The sequence below is a fragment of the Neoarius graeffei genome, chromosome 20 (genome assembly GCF_027579695.1).
Source record: "Neoarius graeffei isolate fNeoGra1 chromosome 20, fNeoGra1.pri, whole genome shotgun sequence".
NCBI lineage: Eukaryota > Metazoa > Chordata > Actinopteri > Siluriformes > Ariidae > Neoarius > Neoarius graeffei.
Window position 1 is genome coordinate 54,401,873 of NC_083588.1, and position 24,198 is coordinate 54,426,070.

At 39.8% G+C, this 24,198-nt stretch overlaps 1 protein-coding gene across 1 annotated transcript; it reads right to left on the reverse strand.

Annotated features, from left to right (window-relative positions):
- Positions 1–2,991: 2,991 nt before the first annotated feature.
- gdpd3a (glycerophosphodiester phosphodiesterase domain containing 3a) lies at positions 2,992–24,198 on the reverse strand. The gene is made up of 11 exons (XM_060902013.1): positions 23,840–24,198; positions 23,575–23,761; positions 16,582–16,624; positions 16,301–16,436; positions 12,977–13,022; positions 10,185–10,303; positions 9,943–10,032; positions 6,188–6,321; positions 4,109–4,168; positions 3,895–3,946; positions 2,992–3,741 (listed from the first exon to the last, which is right to left on the reverse strand). The coding sequence occupies exons 2-11, from the start codon at positions 23,711–23,713 to the stop codon at positions 3,613–3,615; spliced, it is 948 nt and encodes a 315-aa protein (XP_060757996.1). The 5' UTR covers positions 23,714–23,761; positions 23,840–24,198; the 3' UTR covers positions 2,992–3,612.

The following is a 24,198-nucleotide window of genomic DNA, read 5'->3' on the forward strand; positions in this document are numbered from 1 at the left end:
GTCGGGGAGCTGCATTTCATTGATGGCATCATGAATTCACAGATGTATTGCTCTATACTAAACGCACATCTAAGGCCACTGTTGGATTTCTGAAGAAGAACAGGGTGAAAGTGATTCAGTGGCCAAGTATGTCTCCTGATCTGAACCCAATCGAACACCTATGGGGAATTCTGAAGAGGCAAGTTGAGCATCACTCTCCATCCAGCATCCAGTCACTAAAAGAGGTCATTGTTGAAGAATGGAAAAAGATTGATGTTGCAAAATGTCGCCAACTTGTTCATTCCATGCCTAGAAGACTTGGTCCTGTCATTAAAAATCATGGAGGCCATACAAAGTACTAGATGTAGTAGTTTTTGTTGTGGGGTGTACTCATTTTTGCACCACCCTAATTTGAGTAAAACTGAAAAATGTGTAATCTAAGTTATATTATTAACCTTACTTTCACGTTATAAGTTAAACAGATGTTATATTAAACTTTGTCTTTTCAACATTTTGGAAATTGTTTGTGTTCATTGAGATATTGTTTAAAATGTTACTTTTCAAAGGGGGTGCACTCATTTACCCTGAGCACTGTATGTAGAGCACAGCTGATGAAGGACTTCTGTCTAAAATATCCTGTTTCTTCTGAATATTCATGTATATAATTTGTATATTGTATATAAATTGCCCCCCACAAAATCTCCCAGGCCCACCCTGTTACTGAGAGCTGGAGCCAGGCCTGTTTTTAACCTGGGATAGACCTCTTGCACGTGATGTCATGCATCACGTGATAATTTCTCCTGGGGGACAATCAGGCATTGTCTTTCCTGTAAGCAAGGCTTAATCTGTCTTAAACACGGTTCATTTTGCACTGTTTTTGGTTGGTCAAATAGAGAAAAATATAAAAGGAATTACCATTTCGCTGGAACTTTGTCTTGAACTTCTGATTATGGCTGAGGAATTTGACTTGGGCATTTCTTTAGAAAGGAAATATCTCTGATCTGGAAGTAGGATATTTTTTCACAGCAGTAGGAAGAACCTAGTTCGCCTTTTTATCTGTAACTGTCAGTGAATCCCTTTGTTTCTCTCCAGCTTAAAGCCCACAACAACAATGATGCTCTGTGAGAACAGCTCTCTCCAAGGCCTGCCATACAGTCGCAGTGTGCAGCCATGATCTTGACATTTTTTTCACTGACAATCTACAGAGTTAAAGGTTTTCCAGCCATTCTTTACGAGGTTGTATTCAGTCACTTGACTTTTACTTGTGAGTTTACTTCCAGTGAATGAAGTGGTGGTCAGACAGACCGATCTGGCATGTCAAAATTTAGTGAAACCATCTCCGACTATTTTCGCAGTTTAGAGGCCAATGCACGGTCAAGATACCTTCAGAAAGTTGCTCTTGGCGATGGGATTAGATCCTTACACGCTAGTAAAGAAGGATTTTTCATATGAGTTGGAAAATTATCCATCTGTTGAGTTCCCCGACATCTCAAACTACCCGGTGCTGCAGACATCGTTCTACACGGACAAACAGATGAAAACCTGGAAGAGCATGGAGGAGTACAACTGTTTATATGTTACTGGGTTAAATAAAGATCTGGGGATCAGGACACTACAAGATAAACCCTGTATCGTTTATACCCCGGATAAGGAGGCATTTTTGGGCTTTTTGTACGTGTCTTTGCGATGGTTGCGAGGACGCTACAAGTTTTAGTATCAAGTATAAACAAACCACAGCCACTCGATTCTCAATCCTCCCTGCTCTTCTCTTCCAGCAAACAATCTCATCTCATTATCTCTAGCCGCTTTATCCTTCTACAGGGTCGCAGGCAAGCTGGAGCCTATCCCAGCTGACTACGGGCGAAAGGCGGGGTACACCCTGGACAAGTCGCCAGGTCATCACAGGGCTGACACACAGACACAGACAACCATTCACATTCACACCTACGCTCAATTTAGAGTCACCAGTTAACCTAACCTGCATGTCTTTGGACTGTGGGGGAAACCGGAGCACCCGGAGGAAACCCACGCGGACACGGGGAGAACATGCAAACTCCACACAGAAAGGCCCTCGCCGGCCCCGGGGCTCAAACCCAGGACCTTCTTGCTGTGAGGCGACAGCGCTAACCACTACACCACCATGCCGCCCCCAGCAAACAATATTTTTTTTTATTAAAACAGAGAAAATGCAGTGAGAAGGTACATTCCAACATCTATGGAGGTAACACTAGGCCACAAATCTACCTCGTCACTCCAATCATTTCGAGGAATTTTGTATGGATCATAACCACTAATAAGCTCTAATTTCTGCATATATCTATCCTTTGCTTCTTTTTGATTTAGATTATCCAAGTAATCTTGTAATAAAGCTTTCTTCAAACTACAGACATCTGACATCTTAAATATCGCTTATCTTCAGTATGTAAACATAGTTCACTTGTCCCCCAGGACAAGGGTAGCAATGGTGGCGCATGTAAGTGTGACATCAGTGTTACGTAGAATGTTATGCAGAAGAGCAGCTACATGACATAGCCAAAAGTATGTGGACACCCAAATATCATACCCATACTGTATGTGCTCACTGAACATCCCATTGCAGATTTTCTGGCAACAGTTTAGGGAAGAACCGCATATGAATGTAACGGTCATGTGTCCACAAACTTTTGGCCAGATAGTATTTAAACAGCTGTTCCTTCAACTTGCTCTTGGATTCAAAAATGCAGCTTGCTATGTCAGAGAAACAGTAGAACACAAAGTCCTCTGTTTCCTGCGATGATAAAATTACCGTTCCAAAACAGTGTCACTGGAGACTCCTTCCATAAACGCTAAATAAACATCTCCTGACAGAAAACCTCACTAGATCAATGATTATACATTTTCTTATTCAGCTTAAATGATGTACATCATTTGCCGTACAATTATCTCTAAATGATAACTGAAGTAGAAACAATAACATGTTAGACCCGTTAGAGAAAATTCATTAACACCTTCAGATTCAGGAATTCAGCAGCGTTGTGGTATAAATCTATTTATTAGACAGACAGTGATGATAGAGTTAAACATTATTACATGAATGTATCAGATGTAATGTAATGTGATTAGGTGTGATTCAGTACCCATGATTAGCATTTCATGAGAAGAAAGTACAATTGAAAACATTTGTCGTTCTTGTTCAAGCCAGGGTTTTACTCTTGTAAAAGTATGATATAATCGAGCGGGCCTCTACACAACAGTATGCTGAGTTAAAAAAAAAAAAAGGCTCCGTTTTGAAATGTGACACTGATTTGAACTACGTATTCCTGAGAAAATTGTGAAATACAAGAATGACAAACTATTCTTGAAAAATGGATAGTCTTATGACTCAGTTTATTGCATTGGACATGAAAATTCCCCAGAACCCAGTGTTCTCATGAAGATGATAAAATATGTAATCTGGGAAAAAAAAAGTATAATCTGTGTACAATCCAGAAACAGGGAAGTCAGCTGATGTACAATATGAACCATAGTTCAAGTTACAAAAGTCAGTATTGTAGATCTAACGTTATATTTGACCATTTAATAGAATCCTCACTGCTGTGTAGCTATTATTATTATTATTATTATTATTATACAGTGTAACGTTCAACTTGTCATTCATGTGGCCTGTCTGTGCCTCCTAAGGTAGTCAGATAAAACAGTGGGATAATCAGTCATGACTCCGGTTGCTCCTGCTGCAAAAGCGGCCTCGATTTCCCGTTCTTCATTACAAACGAACAGATGGATCTGAAGGACACAAAAAGAAAGAAAGAGAAAAAGAGAGGCAGAGATAAAATTGCTGAAATATGACTCTGCCATGTGCAAGTTGTGGACTGTTCTCCAGAAAATTTTATTCCATTTGTAATAAAAGACGCAAAATGAAATCAGGTGGATTTCGACCTGAATTCCTCGGTCTCTCAGATGCTGAAACAAGCCTTTCCTTAAAGTCAGCCTGTAAAAAAAGAAAAGAAAAGAAATAAACAATTGTCCAACAGTAGCGAGCTTGCATCAGTACGAAAGAGTCTGTAACCCTGTTTTAAAGCTGTTTTGTCTTCGCATATATTAACTACTACGCTTGTAGTTTGCACTGTTCACAAAGTTCATTTTTACCTACTTTTGAATTAGTGAGATGACCAGTCTGTTCCTCAGAATGCCAGGTTCTGGGATGTAAGTCCTAAAATAAAATGCAAACTGATGATAAACAATTAAAGCACTGTGTTATTCAAATACTGCCATGCATGACATGGCCAGAGATATAGTGCAATCTAGAGACACCATGCAGACATTTAACAGTTATTCCATGAAATCAAGTCGTACATGAGCTAATAGCCGATGAGGCGCGTAGCACCGAGTTGGCCATAAACCATTTACGACGAGATTGAGTGGAATAACTATTCCATCCACATTCACTGGATTTTGAGAAACGGAGCATTTTTATTTTTTGCAAATTCGATAAATAAAAACTTCATACAGAACATCAGACAAAATTATTTCCGCTTAGAATGTAAACAAACCGGCGAAATGACAAGAGCAGTTTGTGAAAAATGCGATAATAATAATAATTCTTGAAAAATAAAAAAAATACGTTCTTACCATCAAATACTTTCATTCCATATTTTGTTGTGCTTTTTTTTGTATTTTTTGGGGTTTTGTTTTCGAGTAGAGTTTTTATTTCGTCCTCGGTTGATTCAGTACGGAAGTCGCGAGAGGCCCTTCATATAATCTTTTTTTATTCACCTTGTTATCCCGAGATAACGACATAATTAATTCAGGATCTCGAGAAAACACCACAACTAATTCGAGATCTCGAGAAAACAAAACCGTTATTCCGAGATCTCGAGAAAACAAAACAATTGTTCTGTGATCTCGAGAAAATAAAACAATTATTTCATGATCTCAGCTGGATCACTGTATCTCCGTCGGTAGAGACGAAGCCGGGCCAGTCTTCTGCGGAGGTGCCGTGGACTAATTTTGAAATTATCCCTTATTAAAAGACTTAATGCAATCTCTCCCTGTGTCAACCCCTGATCAAAATATTGCCTTATTAGGTGATCGATTATTCCAGACATTCTAATGACCAAAGTTGCGTCTATACAGAATGAGAAATAGCCCCAAAGTCAGCATATCACAAGTCTCTTGGCGCACCTGAATGAACCATTTCTCAGCTGTTTACTCGAGATCATGAAATAATTGTTTTGTTTTCTCAAGATCACGGAATAATTGTTTTGTTTTCTCGAGATCTCGAAATAACGGTTTTGTTTTCTCGAGATCTCAAATTAGTTGTGTTGTTTTCTCGAGATCCTGAATTAATTATGTCGTTATCTCGGGATAACAAGGTGAATAAAAAAAAGGATTATATGAAGGGCCTCTCTCGGCTTCTATAATTCAGCAACACGCTCTGCCATTTTGTTTTTCTTCTTTAGGGTTTTTTTGGTGGTTGGCAAACCAACTTAAAGGTCCATTACCGCCACCGACTGGGCTGGAGTGTGGAACAAGAGCTATCTGGGGGATGACGACAACACTATATTCTTTTAGCTATTTCTGTTTCTTTTAAGCATTCGATAACAGTGATGGGCGGCACGGTGGTGTAGTGGTTAGCGCTGTCGCCTCACAGCAAGAAGGTCCGGGTTCGAGCCCTGTGGCCGGTGAGGGCCTTTCTGTGCGGAGTTTGCATGTTCTCCCCGTGTCCGCGTGGGTTTCCTCCGGGTGCTCCGGTTTCCCCCACAGTCCAAAGACATGCAGGTTAGGTTAACTGGTGACTCTAAATTGACCGTAGGTGTGAATGTGAGTGTGAATGGTTGTCTGTGTCTATGTGTCAGCCCTGTGATGACCTGGCGACTTGTCCAGGGTGTACCCCGCCTTTCGCCCGTAGTCAGCTGGGATAGGCTCCAGCTTGCCTGCGACCCTGTAGAAGGATAAAGCGGCTAGAGATAATGAGATGAGATAACAGTGATATATCTGACTTGATGCACTCCGCCATTTTGTTCTTCTCTACTCACGGTATATGAGCTGATATCCTAGTAGTAGAGTAGCCAATCAGAGCGCACAATTGCTCATATCCAGTGAATGTGGATAGAATAATTGAAAATACACAAACAGTATATGAATGCAATGAATGAGTTAATACGAATAGAAAAACTATCTTGAGAAATAGCACACACACACACACACACACACACACACACCCACGTACGTGTTAAAGATATGGGGCAGGTAGAACTGGAGGAAGCTTTCTCCCAGTGTAACAAAGGGCAGAAGGCCTGTGTAGTAAAGCAGGAGCAGCTGCATGCCACGCTTTACTGTGAACATGTAAGGCATAGAGGAATTCTAGCAACACAGAAAGGGAGACGAGAGACAGAGGACAAGGGTGAGACAGAGAGAAAAACACGAAAGAATAAAGGTCACAAATCTTCTTACCAATGTTCTCAATTAATGTTCTGAGTAAAATCGAAGTAGTATGGCACGGCTTTCTTCATAAAATGGTAAAAGGTGGATTCAAGCGCAAAAATGCACCTGACAGAAATGACCAAGATGGAAGAGATGTCGAGCAGAGAACTAGAGTGGAGCTTTAAAATATCAAATGTTGGCCTACATGACAAAACAAAGACCCTTCTCATTAATTAGGTGTATCAGATGCTCGCTGGCCATGCTGTGAAAATTGTGCATGCAGACGCTCATCTAAGTTTCCAAACCTGTCATTGCTTAACTCTTGAATGTTTTCTATTGTGAATACTATCATTAAAAAGCTTATAATCTCTGCTTTCCAAATAAATTTATCTTGTTAAGATCTGTTCAGTACTTTGGGAGTAACGGCAGGTTGAAGTTGGTACAACAGAATACACTCTCTGCTCGCGTGACGTCAGGAAACTGCCAGTGCTTTTCTTTTTGAGTCATGGGAATGCGCTCAGGCTCTCTCTCTCTTCTGATTGGTTTCCGACTGGATTACTTGTCATTATCAATCAGATAACTTTTATCGGGATGTTCTCTCGCTCTCACTGTTTCTGATGAAGGATTCAGCAAAAATTTCCGTCTGCTAGTTTTGATGTTATGATTCACGGGAGACTTTGAAGTGAGTTTTCATAGCTTTGCCTACTTATTTTTTTTTCAAATCAAACTGATTCATGTAAACAAATAACTATTTTAGAATATAACTGGGGTTGTTTTGATGAAAAATATAGAGATCTTAGTGTTCGGAATGAGATTTAAAAAAACCGTAAGTCAGAAACGTGACTGCCAATTTCAATTCAGTTAATGTGAATTGTTTACTGGATGTGAATCGCACGGTTTTTTCAAAGTTTGCCTTGAATATTATCATTTATATTCTTTAATAGAAACACTAGTAGGCCCAACTTTTGAGAAATACAAAGCCCTACAGAGCACAAAGAGGGGATTAGAAATAATCTTTTATTACTTTTTTATTGAGTGTACCAATTTAATGTTTATTTAACCTAATTAGCATAATTAATACTAATTAAATGCTAATTGGTTTTTACTAATTTTTCAAACTTTGTATTCAGTATACAACCATCTATGTGCCTGCCAATTTCCATGTAAATATCTTGAAAAGTAGAAAAGTTATTAAGAAAAAACATTTGATCTCATTGGTTCATGAGGCCCATTTTGGACCATGTGATCCTCATACAGAATATTACGGCAGTTTTCTAAAAATTTAACCGTTTTTTCAATCTTTGATTCGTAATATCTCAAGAATGCAGAAACATTTTAATGCTGTAAAAAGTATGTTGTTCTGCATTCAATTTTGAATTCATTGAGACCAGTTTCAAGCAATTTGGACTGAATTTGAATTTTCACCTGATATGATATATGATCAAGCTATTCCGCTATGAACAGCAACTAAGATACACTGCACACATCTGCCGTATGGGCAACGATGAACTACTGAAACAACTGCTGTTTGACACAAGATTTCCTAAGTGGAAAAAATTTGAAAGACTACTAGATCTAGATGCGCAATAGATTAGGCGCACAATGATGGACAAGTCAGGCTTTATGTAACTGCTTGGTAGGATTTTCCCTGCTAAGACAGAAGCACCTTAAGGAGGACTTTAACTCCACAAAGGGAAACTGATGATGATGATGATGATGAAGAATTCTCAATTCAAGTGATTGTCAGTGATTTTTGTGGTCCCTTACAAAAAAGCAGTTTATTCAAGTGTGCTTCTAGTATAGTTCTTTTAAACTAAAAATGAGAGTATGCTTTCAGTTTACTTTTTATTTACTTATCAGAGATATACTTAATAAAGTTATACACAAGTATGCTTAGCTTATACTGAAAAGTATATCGAAAAGTATATTAAGCTTACACTTTTGATCAAGATATACTTAACAAAAGTGTAATAAAGTATTAAAATATTTGTGCCTTATGTTTAAGTGGGGCGGCACGGTGGTGTAGTGGTTAGCGCTGTCACCTCACAGCAAGAAGGTCCGGGTTCGAGCCCCGTGGCCGACGAGGGCCTTTCTGTGTGGAGTTTGCATGTTCTCCCCGTGTCCGCGTGGGTTTCCTCCCGGTGCTCCGGTTTCCCCCACAGTCCAAAGACATGCAGGTTAGGTTAACTGGTGACTCTAAATTGACCGGAGGTGTGAATGTGAGTGTGAATGGTTGTCTGTGCCTATGTGTCAGCCCTGTGATGACCTGGCGACTTGTCCAGGGTGTACCCCGCCTTTCACCCGTAGTCAGCTGGGATAGGCTCCAGCTTGCCTGCGACCCTGTAGAACAGGATAAAGCGGCTACAGATAATGAGATGAGATGAGATATTTAAGTGGACTTGCCCTGTAGTTGAGCTTCAGCATTGTTGACTCTTAGGTATGTCTGTGGTTCCATATAAGGTTTTTGTTGTTGTTGTTTTATTTCTCCTGAGTGGGATAATTATTTTTTTATCATTATTTATTTCTTTTTCTTTAGAGCTTGGATGTCAATTTCAGTCGTCATTGTCATGTTTTTATACTTTGGCATTTAATACAATGTTGCTTTACATTTTTTGATTTTTAAAGAAAATGAATATGTTCTTAATCCTGAGTATCTGTTGTTATTTTGTGAATTCTTACCTTTATAACTTCATTGTACCTTAAGGTACAAAACACTTCAGTTGTCTCCTGGTAGTGTGCATGAGGTAAGGGTTAGGGCTAGAAAACTAATAGTATACCTAGAAAGGTCATTGCAGTATACTTCAAAACTAAAAAGTGGACTAGATGTAGATACCAGTAACTAATAGTATATTTCCAATATGCTATAAAGTATACTTTTATAAACTAAAAAGTGGACTAGAAGTGTGTAACAAGTAAACCAATAGTATATTTCCAGTATAATACAAAGTATACTTTAGTAAACTAAAAAGTGGACTAGAAGTATAAAACAAGTAAACTCATAATATATTTCCAGTATACTATGAAGTATGCTTTTGTAAACTAAAAAGTGGTCTACAAGTTTAGAACTAGTAAACTATTAGTATATAAATTTACTTGTGGTATACTTGCAGTACAAAATAAAAAATACTAGTTGTATACTCAAAGTTTACTTCTCTTAGACTTAAAGTATACTTTTTATAAACTAAAAGTGGGCCAATTTAGTCCCAAGAAGTATTAGATTAGTTTACTTCCAAGTATACTGGAAGTACATTGATATCAGTATACTTGGTAGTACACTTAAGGAAATATGCTTTAACTTTACTGAAGTATACTTAAGTATACTTTTGTGTACCAAGCTAACATTGCTAAAGCTAGCAGTTTTGAACACTTTTCAAATTTCAATGCACCAAAAACACACCATGTCGGCTTGGACACTTAATTACTTTTGCAGAAGGCGCTGTCTGAATTGATTGTTATGATATTCAGAGAGAGATTCCCTCTTGGCCTGATTGGTTGGATGCTGGTGGTCCACATAATTTGTTTACCCCCCACTTTACGAAGAATGAATGCATGCATACACACCACTGTACGACACTCCTTCATGATAGTTGACTCCACCGATGCCCAAACTGTGATGTCCTCTCGGTCATACTTCTTCACAAGTGCTGATACCTGAGAGAGAGAAAAAATGAAGAAAAGCAAAGGAGCACAATGCTGTGTGACATACAAATGACAAACTCGATAACTTGGACAGAAGATCTAAGTTGAAGTTGGAACGAGCCCCTGAACACAAACGGAAATCCAGCTACAGTATGAGCTCTCACCTTTTCAATCAGCTCTTTGTTCAGTTCTTTCACCTCGATGTTCACAGGCATCCTAGGAAACGTGCGGAAGACGTCTTCCAACAAGGCAAACTTTCTGTCTGAGCCAGTGCTGTAGTGACCTGTGTGAACAGCAGTGTGTGTTTGAAATGATTCACAATTATTGCACACAGATGTGCTTGAAAGTTTGTGCACTCTTCAGATTTTTCTATATTTCTCCATAAATGTGACCTACAACATCATCAGATTTTCACACAAGTCCTAAAAGTAGATAACAAGAACCCAGTTAAACAAATGAGACAAAAAATATTATACTTGGTCATTTATTTACTGAGGGAAATGATCTAGGATTACATCTTAGTATAAATATGGAGGTGATTATAGAAAATGGCGCACGCACGCTAATTGGTCGAGAGATTCAGACTATTTCTTGATAATCACCTCCTCGAGCGACTCGGCAAAATGGTGGCCAATCGCTTCGTCACTGTAAGTGAGGAAGAATTACAAATTATGAAAGAAAATGCTGTTCCTAAAAGCACTAAAAATGCTATGAAGTTTGGTCTAAAACCATTCAAAGGTAAGGTGGAATTGTGATTTATTTTACTGATTTCAAAACAAAAGTGTTTTATGTGACTCGGCATAGATAAGTGACAAGTCTGCGTCGTGCCGTTGTTACATTTACATGCCGCTTTTGAAGTTTGAAATAAATGATTTTTAAAAAAATATGATTTATTTTTAAAAATAATCACCTGTGTATTTATACTAAAACAATTATTCACCTCAGTTTCTGAATATCAGTGAATAATAACTGTGGCTTCGTCTCGGTTATTATTTAAATAATATTGGCTGGGGTTTTTTCGTGGTATATCAGATATATTCCATTCAGCTAGCATGATACTGAATGAGTCAAAGGTGAATTCAATATCATGCTAGCTGAATGGAATATATCTGATATACCATGAAAAAAAGCCAACCAATATTATTATTATTATTATTATACATACACATTCCTTTCAGGTGTTCGACGCATCTTTCTCTTTCAGAATTCTCTACAAATCTTCCATATTTAACAAAGCAAACCTGGCGGCCATGTTTGTTTACAAATTGTCACAGTCGCTTGCTAGCATGGAAGTTTTACGTCTCCGACGTGTGACGTCATGTTGTCTTGACAACCATGCAATATCATAAACCATATTCAACGCTCATTCTCCATTGGGTAGAGTGACGTAGTACACGTAGGATAAGCGATATGCTAACAATATCGCATGCTATTAAACCAAATGAATGAAACCCGCTAGAAGGGAATAGAACACGTTTTTATTCCACTGAAAAAGTGTCCTGTATGTATAATAATTCCTGATATTCACCTTGCCTTCAATGAATAACTGTTAAATAGTGAATGGCAAAAGCATGTAAAGCTCTAGGATTAGCAGTTAATTTGAAGGTGAAATTAAGGACTGGGGTTTCCAATCAGTGGGATGACAATGGGGTGTTGAGCGAACAGAGATTTGTCAAAGTCTTCCACATGTTTCTGGAACTGAACTGGCATGAACAAAAGAGATGTTGAGGCTCATCAGGCAGAAAAAGGTTACAAAACCATCTCTAAAGAGTTTGCACTCGTCCAATCCACAGTCAGAAAGATGGAAGTAATTTAAGGTCAGCGTTATCCTTCGCAGCAGTGGATGACCAAGAAAGAGCACACTAAGAGTAAGGTGTGTCATAGTCCGTGAGGTCATAAAGGAACCCAGGGTAACATCTAAGCAACTAAAGGCCTTTCTCATATTGGCTAATATAAACAGTCATGAGTCAATCATCAAGAGAACACTGAACAACAAATGGTATGCACGACTGGTTTATCAGGAGAACGCTACATGCTTGGGCCTGTTTTGCTACATCTGGGCGAGGACAGCTTGCTGTCATTGATGGAACAATGAATTCTTAATTATTCCAGCAAATTCAAAAGGAAAATGTCAGGACATGTGAACTCATCTCATCTCATTATCTCTAGCCGCTTTATCCTTCTACAGGGTCGCAGGCAAGCTGGAGCCTATCCCAGCTGACTACGGGCGAAAGGCGGGGTACACCCTGGACAAGTCGCCAGGTCATCACAGGGCTGACACATAGACACAGACAACCATTCACACTCACATCCACACCTATGGTCAATTTAGAGTCACCAGTTAACCTAACCTGCATGTCTTTGGACTGTGGGGGAAACCGGAGCACCCGGAGGAAACCCACGCGGACACGGGGAGAACATGCAAACTCCACACAGAAAGGCCCTCGCCGGCCCCGGGGCTCGAACCCAGGACCTTCTTGCTGTGAGGCGACAGCGCTAACCACTACACCACCGTGCCGCCCGGACATGTGAACTAAAGCGAGAAAAAGTGTGTCATGCAGCAAGACAATGACACTAAGCACACAAGTCATTCCACCAAAGTATGATTAAAGAACAAGTCCACCAACACCCTAAAGTGGAATGGGCTAAAATTCCTCAAAGCCACTGTGCAGGACTGATGAACATTTTCTGGAAATGTTTAGTTGCAGTTAATGCTGCACCTGAAAGCAAAGGTTCACATACTTTTGCCACTCATCGAAATGTAATATTGGATCATTTTCCTTAATAAATAAACAACCAAGTATAATATTTGTCTCACTTGTTTAACTGGGGTTGCTTTTAGGACTTCTGGGAAACTCTGATTACGCTTTAGGTCATATTTATGCAGAAATATAGAAGGGTTCACAAACTTTTAAGCACCACTGTATTTTGTGATTGTGTGTGCTTGGAAACATACCTGTGTAAAATGTGACCTCAAGTTGTTCCTTGTACAGTGGTAGCTCCTGGAGAACAAGAATTCAAAAGGAGATTCATCATCATAAAAATATTTTAATGGTGATAATTGGCAATTTAAACTTGGCTCATCACATCAACAAAAAGTCTGTCTCACTTTGTTTTCTTTTGTTATGCTGTCCCCGTTTGAGGTGATTGATCTGTTTTCCTTCAGGTTACATAAATTTTACTGTTATTATTATTATCATTATTATTATTATCATTATTATTATTATTATTATTAGTCAGCCTATTATGTCTCATGTGATTAATTGTAGTTTGACTGACTGTTTAGGAATATTGTTTGGAAAAAAAATTCCTGACAGTTATCATTTAAAAGCTATTTATAATTAATGATAACCAAAAGTACACAATTAAATAAAGTTATTATGTTGAAATAAACTTCAGCAGAACAAAACTAGGCATATTGCTTTCAAAATAAGAATAACATAAAAAAGCAAGTATGAATGTTTTTGTTGTTGCACAACATTCATGTAACTTGAGTTCTAGTTTATGTGGAAAACTGTGCTTTGAGGAATATTTTCTGGAAAAATATTGCCTCAATAATAATAATAATAATAATAATAATAATATCCACATTTCTTTCAGGAAGAAAGAAAAACATTAAGAGAAACGCAGTGCAGTTTGAGAGACGTGTGCTTTTTTTTTTAATTTAAATTGTACAGACTCGATGGTCTCTAAAATTCAGTTGACAGTGAGATCCATAATGAGATAACGTTGGCGAAAGAACATCCGCTTTTATTCTACCCACATTCACTGGATATGAGCAATTGCACGCTCTGATTCACTACTCTGCTACTAGCCTATCAGCTCATATATACTGTGAGGAGAGAAAAACAAAATGGCGGAGCACATCAAGTCAGATATATCACTTTGTTATCAAGTATATAAAAGAAACAGAAACAGTTAAAAGAGCATAGTGCCCCCCCCCCCCATATCTCCTGTTCCACACTCCAGGCCAGATAGTGGTGGCAATGCACCTTTAAGTTGGTTTGCCAACTGCCAAAAAACCCTAAAGAAGAAGAAGAAATGGCAGCGCGTGTTGCTGAACCAACCGAGGACGAAATAAAAATTCTACTCAAAAACAAAATCCCGGGCGGCACGGTAGTGTAGTGGTTAGCGCTGTCGCCTCACAGCAAGAAGGTCCGGGTTTGAGCCCCGTGGCCAGCGAGGGCCTTTCTGTGCGGAGTTTGCATGTTCTCCCAGTGTCCGCGTGGGTTTCCTCCAGGTGCTCCGGTTTCCCCCACAGTCCAAAGACATGCAGGTTAGGTTAACTGGTGACTCTAAATTGACCGTAGGTGTGAATGTGAGTGTGAATGGTTGTCTGTGTCTATGTGTCAGCCCTGTGATGACCTGGCGACTTGTCCAGGGTGTACCCCGCCTTTCGCCCGTAGTCAGCTGGGATAGGCTCCAGCTTGCCTGCGACCCTGTAGAACAGGATAAAGCGGCTAGAGATGATGAGATGAGAACAAAATCCCAAAAGACATTTAAAAACGAAACAAAATATCGAATAAAAGTATTTGATGGTAAGAAGTGATCATTGACGAGAGAGACGTCTTTTTTTCGATGCGGTCACAATGGACACAATGATATCGTGGCGTAGGCTACAACTCGATCTTCTGTAATGGTTGTCAACACTGGGTGCACAAGAAGTGTACCAGCATCCATGGCAGACTCTCTACAGACCCATCCTTCAAGTGCAACAGATGTCTTGGTCTTGCCCATCCAATTGATGCCAGGCCTTGTAACCAAGTTCCTGTTGGTGAACATGTCCTAGATGCAGTTGACTCTTTCTGTTACCTTGGTGACACCTTATGCCCTGATGGAGGATGTGAGCTAGCCACACAAGAACCAGAGCAGCTTGGGGAAAGTTCAGGGAATTACTCCCCCTCTTGTCATGCCGGAGTCTTACTCTCCGTACTCGTGGCCACATCTACAGCTGCTGTGTAAGGAGGCTATACTGTACGCTATTGAGAGTTGGGCTTTGAGAAGCATGGATGTGAAGCCCCTGGAGAGGAACGAGAGAGCAATGCTGAGATGGATGTGTAGCGTTAAGCCCAATTATGTGGTCAGCTCTAGTGGTCTTCATCAGAGACTTGGCCTAGCGGAGCTTGATACCAACCTTTGATATAAGCGCCTACAGTGGTTTGGCCACGTCCACCGGAGCACCTCTTGTATTGGAAGGGTCATGTCCCAGCAGGTCGACGGATCAAGGAAAAAGGGCCACCTCCGCAAGACCTGGTGTGAACTGGTCAACCAGGACCTCAAGAAGTGGTGCCTTACACCCAAAGATGCTTTAGACAGGGACTTCTGGAAGAAGGAATTCCGGACTTGCCGTGCATTGTCCAACACACCGGTGGTGTTTACGTGACGTTAAACCGCAGAGTGAGTGAGTGAGTGAGTGAGTGAGTGAGTGAGTGAGTGAGTGAGTGAGTGAAGAACGTATCATTTTTTTTCAAGAATTATTATAGCATTTTTCACAAATTGCTCCTGTCATTTCACCGGTTTGTTTACATTCTAAGCGGAAATTATTTTGTCGGATGTTTTGTATAAAGTTTTTATTTATTGAATTTACAAAAAATAAAAATGCTCCATTTCTCAAAATCCAGTGAGTGTGGATAGAATAAAACAGTTATTCCACTCAATCTCTTCGCACATGGCTTACAGCCAACTCAGTGCTACATGCCTCGTCAGCTATCAGCTCATGTACGACTCGATTTCGTGGAATAACTTAAATAAACTATATTGTATATAACCTTTTTAACCTCCTTCAAGCATTCACTGATGTTGAGTGTTGATAAAAATAATTTAATAAAAAATACACGTTCCAGTTAAATGCATTGTTTGCAACTAAATACTCATTGTGTTACAGAAACTGGAATTAACAAAAGTTATGCAGTATTTACTGTACATAAGTATATCACGTCTCACATTCAGACAAATGAATATTTTACTCATTCAAAAATTAGAAAAAAAAACCTACACGAATATTCTGCTCATTTTTATTACTATTCAGTATTATTGGTCATTTTGTGTCGATTCGCACCATAAAATCCACATTGAGTCTATTTCAGTTCCAGGCTGTAACACTATAAAATGTGGAAGCATTCAAAGGGAGTGAAAAGCACTGTATGTCCTTCTTATGAAACAAAGGAAGAATAACAATGTCCTCATCACTTGGCTATGCATCTAGAGTACACACTTAGTCAAGAGTAAGCACTTAATAGAACAATAGAAGTGGCTTTAATTTGAACTCTTCACTTCTGACCTCTAAGTCTAGATCGGAGACGTTGGCGTCTAGACCGGTCTGCCGCAGGAGGTTCTCATCATGTGATACAATCACGTGACCATTTCGAGTAAGGTGACAGTCCAGCTCGAGCATCTCTGTGCCCACCTCCACTGCGCTGAGGGAGAAGAGGAAATTCGAGAGACATCATTAGTGAAGAATAGGAGGCGGTGATTGATGTAGCATGATTATAATGGAGGTGTAAGAAGAACAGATCGTAGAGTCCTGCTGTAAGAAGTGGCTCGGCAAAGTGAGTGACTCACTGTGTGAAAGCCTCAATGGTGCTTTCGATTCTCTCTCCAGAACCTGGAAATAAACAGCATAGAGTCAAGATACATGGAACAAGCACAGTGTGGAAAAGCCTTTTACAAAATGAATGTGCCAAATATGAAAAACTCACAGTTGTACTTGAAGACTCAGTTTGCCTCAATACAGTATGACTATTTACAGTATACAGTGGTGCTTGAAAATTTGTGAACCCTTTAGAATTTTCTATATTTCTGCATAAATATGACCTAAAACATCATCAGATTTTCACACAAGTCCTAACAGTAGATAAAGAGAACCCAATTAAACAAATGAGACAAAAATATTATACTTGGTCATTTATTTATTGAGGAAAATGATCGCGGTGGTGGTAGTAGGGGGTAATATCTTGTCAATAGCAAGATATGTACTGCAGGGGTTTATAAAACTACAGGTTGACCTGCAAAATGACCAACAAATGTAGATGGGTCTGTCTCAGAAACTGGGTACTGTTGGGGTACCCCACTGTACTCATAGTCAATAAACTATACGGTTTTGAATGGTGATGTTGGTTTTAATTTGAAATAAAATAATGAAAGAAATAATACAGATAAAACTAAATCTTTGATGTGAATATTCAGAATTTGGCAAAAATTCTGCAAATTTGTGGAAAAATGGCGGCTTGATCTGGGACATGATAAATGGTTGACTACATCGCATTCCCTTAAAATGGTTGTAGTCCACTGAAAAGTCTACAGTTATCACTAATTGTATTTTAAGTTGTAACTTTATACATCTAAGGATTGGTACGCTCACAGAATAATCATAACCGTAATAAAACATCATGCAAAATATTTGATCACCGTTGTAACTCCATTTTCCACAGACCCAAAACCAATACGATCGTGTGTTTTGATCTAAACGGAAAGCCTCAGGGTCAAGGTCACGACCTCACCAAAAGTAGTAACTTAAAATCACTACGCCATATAAAAATTTAGTTATAAATCTGCGATTTTGCTTTTTAAAACGAAAGCTGAAAGTTAGGTATAGAATATGTTTCTTACAGAATATGTTATGATGGTAGCTGGTCTTGTATGAATTTCTGAGCTATAAAATGAGTTGTGGTCTATTTTTTACCGTAGCGTGTTATTTGTGTGCGGGGAAGGACACACATTAACAATTTGCATGTGTAGAATGGAATTTTCCACTCCAACAGTTAGAAGTTGATCGTGCTTCCATTTGCGGTCTCTCTGTTACGCGGGTGATCTGTTCGGACGTTATCACTGAAAAGGTGAGTTTTGACAGTTTTATTTTGTTTTAGTCTTGCAGTATACAGGGGCTTCAAAGTTTGGGAGAATAGCAGGGTACAAATAATTTACAGCAGGGTGCAAAATGGTAAAATGTCTGCCAGTGGCAGACATAATGCACGCAAAGCGTGCAGGGATAGATAGATAGATAGATAGATAGATAGATAGATAGATAGATAGATAGATAGAGTGGGGCAAAAATGTATTTAGTCAGTCACCAATTGTGCAAGTTCTCCCACTTAAAAAGATAAGAGAGGCCTGTAATTTTCATCATAGGTACACTTCAACTATGAGAGACAGAATGAGAAAAAAAATCCAGAAAATCACATTGTCTGATTTTTAAAGAATTTATTTGCAAATTATGGTGGAAAATAAGTATTTGGTCAATAACAAAAATTCACCCCAATACTTTGTTATATACCCTTTGTTGGCAATGACAGAGGTCAAACGTTTTCTGTAAGTCTTCACAAGGTTTTCACACACTGTTGCTGGTATTTTGGCCCATTCCTCCATGCAGATCTCCTCTAGAGCAGTGATGTTTTGGGGCTGTCGCTGGACAACATGGACTTTCAACTCCCTCCAAAGATTTTCTGTGTGGTTGAGATCTGGAGACTGGCTAGGCCACTCCAGGACCTTGAAATGCTTCTTACGAAGCCACTCCTTCATTGCCCAGGTTGTGTGTTTGGGATCATTGTCATGCTGAAAGACCCAGACACGTTTCATCTTCAATGCCCTTGCTGATGGAAGGAGGTTTTCACTCAAAATCTCACAATACATGGCCCCATTCATTCTTTCCTTTACATGGATCAGTCATCCTGGTCCCTTTGCAGAAAAACAGCCCCAAAGCATGTTTCCACCCCCATGCTTCACAGTAGGTATGGTGTTCTTTGGATGCAACTCAGCATTCTTTCTCCTCCAAACACAACAAGTTGAGTTTTTACCAAAAAGTTCTATTTTGGTTTCATCTGACCATATGACATTCTCCCAATCCTCTTCTGGATCATCCAAATGCTCTCGAGCAAACTTCAGACAGGTCTAGACATGTACTGGCTTAAGCAGGGGGACACGTGTGGCACTGCAGGATTTGAGTCCCTGGCGGCGTAGCGTGTTACTGATGGTAGCCTTTGTTACTTTGGTCCCAGCTCTCTGCAGGTCATTCACTAGGTCCCCTGTGTGGTTCTGGGATTTTTGCTCACCGTTCTTGTGATCATTTTGACCCCACAGGGTGAAATCTTGCATGAAGCCCCAGATCGAGGGAGATTATCAGTGGTCTTGTATGTCTTCCATTTTCTAATAATTGCTCCCACAGTTGATTTCTTCACACCAAGCTGCTTACCTATTGCAGATTCAGTCTTCCCAGCCTGGTGCAGGTCTACAATTTTGTTTCTGGTGTCCTTTGACAGCTCTTTGGTCTTGGCCATAGTGGAGTTTGGAGTGTGACTGTTTGAGGTTGTGGACAGGTGTCTTTTATACTGATAACGAGTTCAAACAGGTGCCATTAATACAGGTAACGAGTGGAGGACAGAGGAGCCTCTTAAAGAAGAAGTTACAGGTCTGTGAGAGCCAGACATCTTGCTTGTTTGTAGGTGACCAAATACTTATTTTACCGAGGAATTTACCAATTAATTCATTAAAAATCCTACAATGTAATTTCCTGGATTCTTTCCCCCCATTCTGTCTCTCATAGTTGAAGTGTACCTATGATGAAAATTACAGGCCTCTCTCATCTTTTTAAGTGGGAGAACTTGCACAGTTGGTGGCTGACTAAATACTTTTTTGCCCCACTGTAGATAGATATGCAAGTACGAATTTTTCATGGGGCGGGATGGTTTGGAACAGGCCATCTAAAATTGGGATAACATTTACCCGGGACGGGTATTTGAGGCAGGTCGTCTAGCTTAAGCTTGATTAGCGTTGTTACGCACGCCAGTGTTTCCCACAGAAATTTTGGAGACTATGGGGGAGGCGCGGGGGTTGTTTAAAATTGAGTGATATGTTAAATATTAAGTTATTACTGAAAAACTATTGATTAAAAAAACAGACACTGAGAAATGGTCCTATAAACAACTTTACCAATATAAAAGATTACCAGGACTACAAAAATGCAGAAAAATAGGCTTTACTTATCCAAATGCACCTGTTGGTTCAAAAGTTAAAGTGCAGAGAACCTCACAGCACAACATGAAGTTACCTTAAAATATAATATAAATGCCTCAGCTTTCATGTAAGAAAAAAAACTATTAATACTAGTACTGTGTGCAGGCAGTCTCTCCTGAAGACTAAATTAAACAATAATTATAAACTAATAAAATAAATGGCTCAGGCTTCATAGAAGAAAAAAACAATTTGAACAGAATTTCACAGTATGATGCTGAAGCTGCCTAAACAATGGAAAATAAAATACCATTTTGGCAAAAACGTTGGCATCCATTAATTTCTTGTATTAAGTAAAAAAATATGTTGCCAGATACTGCTGACGTTTTACAGCCCAAAATATGTTCAAAACCCGCCAAAATGCACTTAAAACCGCCAAGATTGGGCAGGAAAACGCGCAATCTGGCAACACAGGCGGCAGTAATGGCTGCACTCGTGTCGAGGATGTAAACACAGTTGACGCGGCAACAGACATACATGACATAATGGATGTAATTTACGTTCACAACTTGTTTTGCTGTCAGAAATATTTAATATTAAATTTTGTGACTCAACTGACAATAGCCGGCGGCATAACAAGCCATAGCCGGCGATTTGCCGCCGGTGACCGGCTACTTTTGAGACCGCTGAGTATAAGGCAATAGAATGTTTCTTTTTCATCTTACTTTCATATTTCGTAGTGATTGCGTATTTTTGGCCAATATTTTGCAACCATGGTCAATTTAGATCGAACTTTTGATAGAATCTACGGCCAGTCATTTTGCCCCGCCCCCGCTCCGCGCTCCATCCGGTGCCGTAGTGATGTCCCGATGCTCGCACGCCACAGCAGAGACCCACGCGACCTTCAGCCGGTACAGTCGCTGTTCTTTTACCACCGCCGTTATTCTCATCTTTCCGGTGTGTTCTTGATTTTTCCATTGTGTCCTATTTCGCCATATCAAATACCCAAACTGTATCATATTATTCATATTTAAGTGAATAATCAATTCAGTCATAATAACTTGGCATTTTTAACCCAAGCAATCAAAAAGAGGAAATTTATTCAATTTTTTCACTCATCTGTGAAGGAGGGGCTTTAATTCTTCATGATGTAGTTATTTTATATGTAAATCAATTTTACAAAAGCGTTTGAATTGTAATCAAAAAAATTTTCCACAGTGGAGGCCAGATAAAGCAAGATGCTATCTTTATTCTTATTAAACATGACACTGAGTGTTCGGTAAATGCAAAAAAAAAAAAAAAAAACCCGGTAAAATTAGAAAATTTATTTTTTTTACCATAATGTCCCAAATGAGAGACCAGTTTCTGAGACGGACCCAGATACACGAAACAGCAGGGGTAATTCAGTGAACTGTTCACCTGTTACAGCCTGTCATTCGTGTGGTCTATTATTCTGATAAGGGTGTAATGCAGTCAGTTTTAAACTCCATAACCTGATTGTACAAACACAGCTTCAGTATCCTGTTCGAAGAACACAGGGTAAATGTTTCATACAGTAAGGGAGTGGCTTTCAGTCTCAGCTCTGGCATTCCCATGGATAACATTCCAGCTTCTACCCAGCCCGCCCCACCAAGCTAACAAGAGGTGTTTGATAATTCCTTAATCTCCGTTGTCAAAAGCACTATGCAAATAAAATGGAATTGAACAAAATTCAATTGGAAAAACATGCAGTACATGGAGTCATCAGGCTTGAGATAATAAATCAGTGTGCATGTCTTTGTCTGCAGAGGTTGAGTTTGCATTCCTTCTACTGATGGTTCTGGGCTGATTACCAAATCCTGAACGGAGTAAGTCAGTTGCATTCCGTTATGCTAGAATCATTTGTGTGTAACTGAAATAAGGTAAGGGCAAAGTAAAACCACTTGAAACTTCAGACAAAATGAACTCATGTGAGACTTCAGAGAACAAACACCAGACGGAGGTTCAACAGAAACAGGGATTTGGTCACATATTAGAAAACAGCTACAGCTCTCACAGTTGGGTCAATATGGCCTAGGGGTCCACAAAATTATTATCCATCCATCCATACCGCTTATCTGTCAATGTTCTGAGGGAAGCTGGAGCTAGTCCCAGCGAGAGGCAAGGTATACCCTGGGCAGGTCGCCAATTCTCAGTGTTAACACAAAGACGAACAACCAGTAACATTCACACTCACATTCACACCAATGGGCAATTTGGAGTAGTGACCTAATCTGCGGCGGCACGGTGGTGTAGTGGTTAGCGCTGTCGCCTCACAGCAAGAAGGTCCGGGTTCGAGCCCCGTGGCCGGCGAGGGCCTTTCTGCGCGGAGTTTGCATGTTCTCCCCGTGTCCGCGTGGGTTTCCTCCGGGTGCTCCGGTTTCCCCCACAGTCCAAAGACATGCAGGTTAGGTTAACTGGTGACTCTAAATTGACCGTAGGTGTGAATGTGAGTGTGAATGGTTGTCTGTGTCTATGTGTCAGCCCTGTGATGACCTGGCGACTTGTCCAGGGTGTACCCCGCCTTTCGCCCGTAGTCAGCTGGGATAGGCTCCAGCTTGCCTGCGACCCTGTAGAACAGGATAAAGCGGCTAGAGATAATGAGATGAGATGACCTAATCTGCATGTCTTTGGACTGTCGGAGGAAACCCATGTAGGCATGAGGAGAACATGCCCACACAGAAAGGCACCAGTTGATCACAAGATTCAAACCTGGAACCTTCTTGCTGTGAGGTGAAAGTGATAACGGCTGCACCACCATGCGATCACTATCAATGACTAAGATCTTAAGCTTCACTGATTGGTCCCTTAAACTGAAGGAGTTGAACCACTCCTGTGCTTCTCATAGTAATTTTCAAGTCTTTACATGAGCATAACGTCATTTTGCAAGGTTTGGGTTATAATATGAGTGGATTATTCCGGAATATTTTTTTTAAAAAGCCTCTAATTAAATCCTGTGATTAAATATGATTAGATGTGATGGTGCACCTTTCCCTAATGTGTGCGATATGTGAATTTTTGGATTGTGTTCATAAAACAAATCTGTTCTGCTATCATACATAGATATCAGAAGATTTACAAAGATCATATAAGTTTTCTCATGAAAAATATGTTTCGAGTTCACAACTACAGCACGTCCTATTCACGATGCACTTTTTAAGGGATTGTCATGTTGTAGTGACGTCCGAAGCACCATTCTCACCCTGGATTGGACCCTGACCAGGATAAGACAGTGAGTGAAGATGAATGAAACAATGTACTATGATAAGCAATATACAAACAGTGAACTCTAACCCTTATGCATTGCGTTTGGTTTCATTTGTGTGAAATTTATTAAGAACAAAATATAATAACATGAGCTATAATAACAGTATCATGTGTTTGTGTTATAATTATCCTGAGGTCTTGTACAAGTCAGAATATGACTGCCTCGTGCAATATAATGCCAGGTAAATCATTATCGCCGTGTGAACAAGTGAAATCATTAACTTCAATGACGAACTCTGATCCCTATAATAGTCTTCCATGTAGTGATCTCAGTTGTCAAATACAGGGATTAGTGATTTGGACTAGAAAGGTGAGACACTTTACCTCCTCTGTGTGAGATGTGCTTGCTATGGAAGGCTGTCTGCTTCTTCTTGTGCAGGATGTGTGGATTCTTCAGCAGGTAGAGAGATGTTATGGTGTACCCCCCTATTGCTGGGAGCAGGTAATACATGAAACTGGACATAATTCCTATAAGCTGTTAATTCCAAGGGATCCAGAACGTGGCAAGTCACTGCAGAAAAAGAATTCAGCACTCAAAGCCAGCCAAGCCTGATTTGTGTTTGGCCTTAAGAAGGTATTACTAAATTACCTGGTTCTGGTTTATCCTTTGTGTGTCCACTTGTTGCTTTAGCCTCAAGGGAGAAGGTGGTACACAGAGAGAGGGAGAGAGAGAGAGAGATAGAGATATGGTTTCGACACCGTTCTCAAACACTCTCTTTCACTGCTGATCTGGTCGCTGTCTTTCTGTACACCTTATGTACACCTTTCCCCCCATATATCTCTCCTCCCTCTCGTCATCCCTCCTGAAGCGATATGGTGATTAAGTCGTCAAACCTGATTGAAAGACTGAAAGAAAAGGTAAACCTACAATCACTCCTTCTGCAGAGACCATAAAGCCTGAATATTGCAAGAATTCTCCTCCTTTCCAGTCGTGCTGTCCGTGCAGTT

What these genes read in the sequence shown, in the direction of transcription:
- gdpd3a (XM_060902013.1), bottom strand. Translation starts at nt 23,713, where the DNA reads ATGTCCAGTTTCATGTATTACCTGCTCCCAGCAATAGGGGGGTACACC. An exon ending in TCTCCGATCTAGACTTAGAG is followed by an intron (nt 13,023 to 16,300) that starts GTCAGAAGTGAA and finishes CTTGTTCTCCAG; the next exon opens with GAGCTACCACTGTACAAGGA. An exon ending in TGAGGTCACATTTTACACAG is followed by an intron (nt 10,304 to 12,976) that starts GTATGTTTCCAA and finishes CTGTTCACACAG; the next exon opens with GTCACTACAGCACTGGCTCA.